Source organism: Limulus polyphemus, unplaced genomic scaffold (assembly GCF_000517525.1).
Source record: "Limulus polyphemus unplaced genomic scaffold, Limulus_polyphemus-2.1.2 Scaffold2785, whole genome shotgun sequence".
NCBI classification, from domain to species: domain Eukaryota; kingdom Metazoa; phylum Arthropoda; class Merostomata; order Xiphosura; family Limulidae; genus Limulus; species Limulus polyphemus.
The window spans coordinates 20,894-29,486 of record NW_013668395.1 but is presented as its reverse complement, the minus strand read 5'-3'; the positions used below and the strand labels follow the sequence as shown (position 1 = coordinate 29,486).

Sequence of the window (8,593 nt, the reverse complement as noted above, 5' to 3'; positions counted from 1 at the left end):
AAAACCATAGTATATCTATTAAAAACACAATCATTTTAAAAAAAGAACCAAACATACATAAACGAAAAATCAAGGAATCTAGCTTAATTGAACAAAACAACCCTACTCTAAACAAACACCCTGGGGTGCCAAGATATCTCTTCTATGTCGGGCAACAGTATCCGGTCATGTGACTTCTTTTTTCTATACTGTATATATATATATATATATCTGTGTCAGTGTAAACTACTTGTACTTGATGATGACGAAACCTTGTCGAAACGTTGTATATTTGCTGTTAAGCATTATTAGTCTCCAAATGTGACTAATAATCGTCATCGAATTCTATAATATAATTCACTGACACTTTGGCGACACATGCTCTAAACCGCCAGGTCAGAAACAACAAGATTAAGGCATAGTCATCCCTTATTATAATTGCTAAGTAGAAATGGGAAAACCATTAGCAGCTTCCTCCGTCTATACATTATCACAATCATAACGACATCACAACTGAAACTACGAACTATGTTCAGCAGTATATCATGAACTCGGACCTTTAACCTTACGATCTACTACCTGGCACCTTAACCAAAGAACACGTTCAATGCACCTTCTTCCAAAAAAACACATTAGTACTAGTATTATATTTCATGTAAGAATTAGCCTTAAGTAAGTACCACCTACTTTAATATTGCTTTTGTATAACAATAAGTTTGTTCTTGCAAAATCTATTGAAATCTCCTGATTTGTCGAATGAAGCTTATGGCTCGACTTCCACTTGGGGACGCTGTGAGAAAAAACTTATATAAGTTTTGCATAAACAAAACGTTATTTGATATGAATGAGATTTAGGGTTGGTGAATATTTGAGAAATCAGATTTAGAATGCGTGGATTTCAAAAAGAAAGTTATTCATTTAAACTTTTATTACCCTGTTTTATTCAACTAATAGCCAATGACGTATTTTAAAAGCTGGTAGATTAGATGTTTCCAGCTAATCTTTACGAATGAAAAACAAGGTCTAAAAGCTCAAAACTCACAATAATCTATTAAGTTCAGTAAAATTATATAAAGAAAAAATATAAAAAAATAGTTGTGCATTGTACATGTTTGATATGATCAACAGCTAATATTTGAAGGAAAACGGGCAACAGCTGTCGAAATCTTAAAGATTCCTACAGGAGACGTGCAACATGTCCGTGCTCGGAAGGAAATCATTCTTAGTTTAGGAACTGTAGGTTCTCCTCATCTCCTTCTCTTAAGTGGAATAGGGCCTCAGAAAGACTTAGAAAGTTTAAAGGTAAGATCTGGCCAGCCTAAAGAAAAACTTAATAGTATCTTTAATAACACTTTAACCGTATCTAAATCCAACTCGTTTCAACTATAAATAAATCGTAACTGGTGTAAAATATTTAAGGATAATTTCTTAACCAGGCCAAGCTTATTTATACTGTGAATCCTGATTTTAAAATTCATAGAGATTAATTGTACAACTACAATCAAGCTGTAAAATTGTGGGCTTAGGAGTTTTTTTAATCGATGATCTACATAATTAAAATCAAAACCTAGTCTCTGGATTTACAGATTCCGGTCGTGGCCAGCATTCCCGCTGTTGGACAAGGACTCTTAGATCAATTAAACGTTCCTATGTACTTCCATTTATCCAGACCAGCCAGTATAACAACCTCCAAAGTCCGCTCTCTTGGGCAGATGTGGAACTATTTTGTTAAAGGAAAAGGTAAGTCCCCACATGATATATATTTAAACTAAATACTAAGCATGACTTTCAAATAAGTTTTATAACGACTAAAATAATAAAAACGCACATTCGCACGCGCATACAAAGACACACAAGTGTATAATTAAGAGCTTGGACTTGAAAGACATTACTAAAATTATTCATGGATTTTATTCAAAACACATTTTACATGATTCAAATAGTAGCTCATGAATAGTATTTTGTAAGTGATTAAATAAACCAGGAATGAAACAATATAAACTAATGTAGATTTTATAGTAATTATCCACGGCTAGTAATTCTCCTTATACCTTATATAAACAAGTTATTCCAAATACAAACGACAATAAAAAAACTTATTAATTAATATTTAGAAACATCTATATGAGGACAAGAGAGAGAGAGGATATAAAATGTAATTGGAACAAAGAATTAATTTTAACATATATACATTGGATAACCTACATTCAGTACCGATATTCATAATAATGCAATAGCATGAATAACTCTCTATCCAAATTTATTAGAGGCCTGATTATTAGGGCGTTCGACTCGCAAACTGAGGGTCGAGTTCCAGTCTCGTCATTGAATATGCTCGCCCTTTCAGCCGTGAGGGCGTTAAAATGTGACGGACAGTCCTACTATTCGTTGGTAAATGAGTAGCTTACGAGTTGGCGATGAGTAGTGTTGACCATCAGCCTTTCTTCTAATCTATCACTTCTAAATTAGGGACAGCTATCGCAGGTAGTCTTAAAGTAGATTTAGGTGAAATTCAACAAAACAAACATATTTATTGTTGAGAGTTTTAGTAGAATTAAAAAAAATCATTTTGAGTTTCACTACACGTATAAACCCAGGCCTACCTACAGTTTGCAGAAGCTGGTTTAAAAAATCATTTTGAGTTTCACTACGCGTATAAACCCAGGCCTATCTACAGTTTACAGAAGTTTGTCTTCTTATTACTTGTTTGTAACTTATCGTGTGTATTTATTGAGGTTCAGGAAACTAATTTGTTACTCTTCCAGGTGTGTTGGCAGAAAGTGGAATAGAAGCACTTCTCAGAGCTCCAATGTCCCAATCTTCCCTTGATCCGGCTCTTTTCTTGATGCTTTTCAACATGGGATCAGTGAATGCTGACATATTTGCTAAAATAGCCAACTTTAAGGACGATGTAAGTTTAAAGATACCATTTGTAAATTTAGATAGTCTAATTTAACAAATGTTTTAGTTTTTGACTTTGTGCTGCCCTTTCACCAAACATTATGCAGTAGCAGCAACAGAGAACAAATGACACTTATATATATATATATATCGATGTCCAAACCTCCCACTAGCCAAAAACAATGCAGATGTCTAAAAATCACACCCAAGAACACCATATATTGTTATGAGTGCGTGCCAAATAACCACTTGGTTTTTTTTTGAAAATGTAGAAGACGATTTGAAAAATATATTACTGAGTTATGTGAGATAGAAGATGTTATTAATTTATTTTCGTGAGTCTGTTATAATGGTGGAATGGTTATTGAGTCAGGCATTTAGTTATTTCTGAGATGCAAGTTTTCAATTTGTGTTTTTATTGAAGTACTAAAGATAAAAGTATTAGCATACGCATGAGAACATTAGTAAGCAGAGTCTCTGTTGAGGAATTATCTATTTGTGAGTTAGACCTATCGTTAGTTACATACAACTTGAACAAGTTGTACTTGTAGGACTTGTAGTTAGAGAAATAAAATGCTCTTGTTATCATTAACTGTAGTGGACTTTGCAGTATTTGTTTTACCGAATAATCCAGAAAAAGCTCACCCAGCAACAATATTTATGGCATCTAAAAACTTAACTTATAAAATTCTTCAAAAGCCTATCATGTCTAATTCGTTTATATTTACTATGCTACGTTTTTTAACTATTGATAAATAAATACATTTGCTGTTTATGACCACATTTCCTCTCAGGCTTTTAGAACATCGTTTCCCGATAGTCACAACGATTCAAAAGAAGGATTTATTATTCTGGCTTCCTGCTTACACGCACGTTCAAGAGGAGAAATCTACTTAACTTCATCAGATCCATCGGTCGCTCCAGTAATTGATCCACACTATTTAGAAGAAGATTATGATGTTAAATGTACTATACAAGGTAAATTGTAACCATATGTCACACTTCAAGTTGATATTAACTGTACAGTTTAAATGTGTCATTGTGTATGTTTGATTATTTTACTCTTCATTTATTGTGACAGAAGTGGATAATCTATAAAACATTATCGATAATTCAAACTAACAGAAAATTAACACTTTTAGTTAACTATGTGATCGATGTGGAAATTGTTTATTTTCTGTTTAAATTTAAAACAGTTTATCAAATATTTTTATTGAAGAATTGTTTGTTTGTTTGTTTTTGAATTTCGCGCAAAGCTACATGGGATATCTGCGCTATCCGTCCCTATTTTAGCAGTGTAAGACTAGAGGGATGGCAGCTAGTAATCACCATCCATCGCCAACTCTTGGGCTACTCTTTTACCAACGAATAGTGGGATTGACCATCATACTATAACGCCCCCACGTCTGAAAAGGCGAGCATGTTTGTGGGACGGGGATTCGAACCCGCGACCCGCAAATTGCAAGTCGAGCTCCTTAACCATCTTCCCTCTAGTCTTACACTGCTAAATTAGGGACGGCTAGCGCAGATAACCCACGTGTAGCTTTGCGCGAAATTCAAAAACAAACAAACAAACTACTGAGTAACTCAGAATTTCTGTTTGCCCCATTTTTCGCTTCCTGAAAAAATATGTTTGATTATTATGCTTGAAATGTCTATGAAAAGTCTGTGTGATATACACAGACTCAACGGAAGTGGTTAAAATATAGTTATATGTATGAAATAATACAACATACATCATAAGAAATTCATATTTATTATAATATGAATATTATAATAGATAGGTGAGTATAAATATTTTTAACTTTTAAAAACATTGAATTATAAACATTTGTTCCAGCCGTTCTAATTGAAAGTCGGTTTAATTTTTCTCATGTAGAAGCTAATATAAAGCTTTATTGTAATGAATACCCCCCAGTGACACAGCGGTATGTCTGGTGATTTACAACGCTAGAATCCGGGTTTCGATACTCTTGGTGGGAATAGCACAGATGGCCAATTTTGTAGTTTCGTGCTTAACTATAAACAAACAAAACTGTAGTGATTCTGGAATCTTTTATGTTTAGCCTTAGGATGGTGTACTGTTTTCTAAACTAATTACCTTCAAAATTATTGATATATTCTTATAAGTTATTCTGGATCATTCCAGAATACAATATGTATGTACATCTTAAAGAAATTAAGGTAATAATAATAATAACAGCAAAATTCTTCTGCAGTCAATTTTTTTTTTTTTTTGTCTAACGTTTTTCACTTTACTCCTTTAACAGGTTAAATTAAGGAAAAACCTCGATGATTTGTGAACATTTTATTATCTATATTAATTGTAATCAGAGTTTCTGCTTTGTTTTCATGGATTTTAGCTCAATATAAATGAAAATATGACATTTTAGCTTAGCAAAATACAAGGTGTATGAATAAAAAATTAGGTTAATATAATTTCATCCTATGACCAAATTCCGAATTTTTTATGCCTCTTTTTCGTTCATATCTGAATAAAATAAAAACTGTCATAATTATAAGATTTATTTTTTCCTAGAATCCTTGGTAGCCTTTTTCTCCAGAATTATGGTTTATATTTTATACTTAATTCTTTTTTATCTTACAAATAAAATAACGGAACATTTTAATAGCAATGAAACTTGCTGCTCGTCTCGCTAAATCTGAACCTCTCCGACGGCTAGGAGTTAAACTTCACCTCCCAGATTACTCAGAATGTTCTCAGTACAACCAGACTATGCGCGATCCACGGTATTTGGAATGTTGGGCAAGGACTGGTGGAATAACCGGATACCATCCAATGAGCACGTGTCGCATGGGAAGTGACGATAATCCCGATTCTGTGGTGGACTCTAAACTAAGGTAAGGAACGAAAGGTATAAATTGAAATCAGCTAAATATTTCGCTGCGGAAGTTTGTCCTATAATATGAAACATTTCAGAAAGGAATGCAGAGAAATGAAGTTCAAATTAACGAAGGACTTCTCTCATAAGTCATTTAACACTGTTCTTTCTTTATTTTAACACGGATTAATTATAATACTTACCAGACAGGTGGCGTATTTCATCGAAAACTTATTTGACTGAGCTGACATAACCTACTGGCACTCTCTATATTCGTATCGGAACAAAACTTAGAATTTCCATGTCACTAAAATCCAATTACATCACTTTAGTTTGTGTTTCCCAAGAGTCTGCTTTTGTTTTGTTATTTTTGGAAAACCAGGAGGTCTGTCTGTTTGTCTGTCTACACTGGCATTTGACAAGAATTTTTTTAATCAAAGTATTGGCCCGGCATGGCCAGGTGGTTAGGGGGATCGACTAGCAATCTGAAGGTCGCGGGTTCGAATCCCCGTCACACCAAACATGCTCGCCCTTTTAGCCGTGAGGGCATTATCATGTGACGATCAATCCTACTATTCGTTATCAAATCACGTGAGTTTGTAAATCGAAACCCCATTTTGATAAAAATATGTCTCATGGAATATTAGTTATCTATTTTCGAAGTTTAACTGCTTAAATAACATACGTAATCCCTTCCAAGTTATTATTCATAGTTTTTCTTTTTTAAACAAGCATATTATTTATTCCATTCTTATTCTTCTTGCAGCAATCTAGACGTCGATCGATATGACATTTCTTCAACTAATCACTCAATCCAAAGATTTTGTTATTCAGATCTATTTGCTATAAAATGTTTCCCGTCATGCTCCGTACCTGAGCAGATGTTTTTATATATAAATAATTGGATTTTTCCCTCTAGAAATCAATTAAATGCTAGATTCATTCTAATTGCACTTCCTTGAAAGAGTCTGCCTTTGTTTTGTTTAGTAAAAACTGGAAGGTCTTAATAGTCAGGATTATGTTGTATTCGATTTTAAAAACAGACAATGAATAAATGTATACAGAATCTTAACATTTTACTTTCTAATATCCCGACTGACCTCTTTAGAACCAAGCGAAATTCTTTCCTCAAACCATATTCAACCTTATGAAAACATATAACAATCATTGTATTGCAATGTATTGTTTATTATTAGATTAATCTGTACGTGAATCAGATAAATGAATAGAAATGAATTAATTTTACCTTATTTGTATGATAAAAAAACATTATAATACTTTGTCCTGTTATAAGTCCTAGAAAAAACCTGAAAACATCATCTTGAAAAATTAAAGGCTTTCCATCTTAATACATGAGTCAAAATCATTAACACCTAACTTATGCACCTAAAAACATCTCAGCAACTGTTGGCTTTAAGAAAGTATTAATGAGCTTATATTTTTCTTTGCACGACAATGTGTTCAATAGGTTTATTATTTCATGTCTTGTTTGGAACGAACTTTCAGGGTACGAGGGGTAAAAGGACTCAGAATTGTGGATGGTTCTGTCTTCCCCAGTCAGACTTCAGGACCCCCGAATGCTGCCATTGTCATGGTTGCTGAACGAGCAGCTGAATTTATCATGGAAGATGCAGTCAGTGACACATAAAATCCGTGGTGGTTAATTAATCTTAAAATATGTCTCTCATTAAATAAAACGAATTTATTCCATTTGTTGACCATGTGTTCAAACTGAGCCAAGGATAAATGCTCACAAGACAGCAAAGCAGATTAGAAAATACATTTAAAGAAATTTAGTTGAACGATGGTTATGAATTACATATTGTACAAGAAATTATAATAATGTCTTAGTAGATAAATAAAAACAGTACAAAACATCTTGGAAGTCATAATTAACTTAAACATTGCATGTATTGACTAAAAAAACAAAAAAACAAAACTTCTTATGATTATTTTCTCAAGGATTGTTTGAAAGAGAAAGTCTGTTTATGCAGATCTCGACTAGAAATACTTTAAAACCTACTGTATTTTTTCAGGAGCTGTATAAAAAGAAAGATTTCGATAAAATAATAAGCATAACATTCTATTGTAGCTATGTTTTACGGTTTTCTTGAAAGAAAAAAGTCATTGTTTACTAACCTTGACTGAGAAGATCAGGTATATCCTGTTGTCAAAATTTTCAGTTGTATTTGAAAGAAATTTATGGAACAAAGTCTAAGACCGTCATACTGTGACTGTGTGAAGGTGCCTGGGATGTATAATTAGCGTTTCTTCAAGAAATCTATTTTCATTTGCATTAAAACAAAGATATATATTTCTAATAGATACAGGTTCATTACTTTGTCAGCCATTATCAACGACATTGGTCAAAACATTAAAGGGAGAATTGAAACCTTCTATAGTATTTGTTTTTGTTTTGTTTGTAATTAAGCACAAAGCTATACATTGGGCTATTTGTGCTCTGCCCACCACGGGTATCGAAACCCGGATTCTAGCGTCGTAAGTCCGTAGACATACCGCTGTGCCACTGGGGGCTTTCTATAGTACAGTTATGAACAAGACACACGTCCACATGTTTGGCTAATTCATGTTCTTGACACTATTGAATATTTATTAAATAGTGTCAATGGCACCCTGAGTCAATTTTTATGTATTACAAGTGTCGGGTCACAGTTCCTGTAATTTTATTTGCACATTTCAGTGGTGTATACAAGTGAAAGAAACACAGAGTGACCTCGGTTAGCAGTTTGAACAATTGCAGAGTGTGTAAATGGTTCATCCTGAAAGTGAAACATGACAGGAGACCCCGTAGAACATACTTAGACATGTCTAAGGTGCGGAAAACAATTGAACAACGCAGAAAATCGATC

General features: G+C 33.4%; 1 protein-coding gene across 3 annotated transcripts in view; it reads left to right on the top strand.

Moving 5' to 3' along the window:
• The window catches only part of LOC106467898 (uncharacterized GMC-type oxidoreductase Mb1310-like), a 30,711-nt gene extending 23,111 nt beyond the window's left edge, over positions 1-7,600 (top strand). For all 3 annotated transcript variants that reach the window (XM_022396105.1, XM_022396104.1, XM_013928283.2), the window contains exons 7-12: positions 1,108-1,281; positions 1,566-1,719; positions 2,745-2,890; positions 3,675-3,858; positions 5,514-5,742; positions 7,230-7,600. In XM_022396105.1, the coding sequence (XP_022251813.1) occupies positions 1,108-1,281; positions 1,566-1,719; positions 2,745-2,890; positions 3,675-3,858; positions 5,514-5,742; positions 7,230-7,371 (1,029 nt within the window). In that variant the 3' untranslated portion in view covers positions 7,372-7,600. The remainder of the gene's footprint in view (positions 1-1,107; positions 1,282-1,565; positions 1,720-2,744; positions 2,891-3,674; positions 3,859-5,513; positions 5,743-7,229) is intronic.
• The last annotated feature ends 993 nt before the right edge of the window (positions 7,601-8,593 follow it).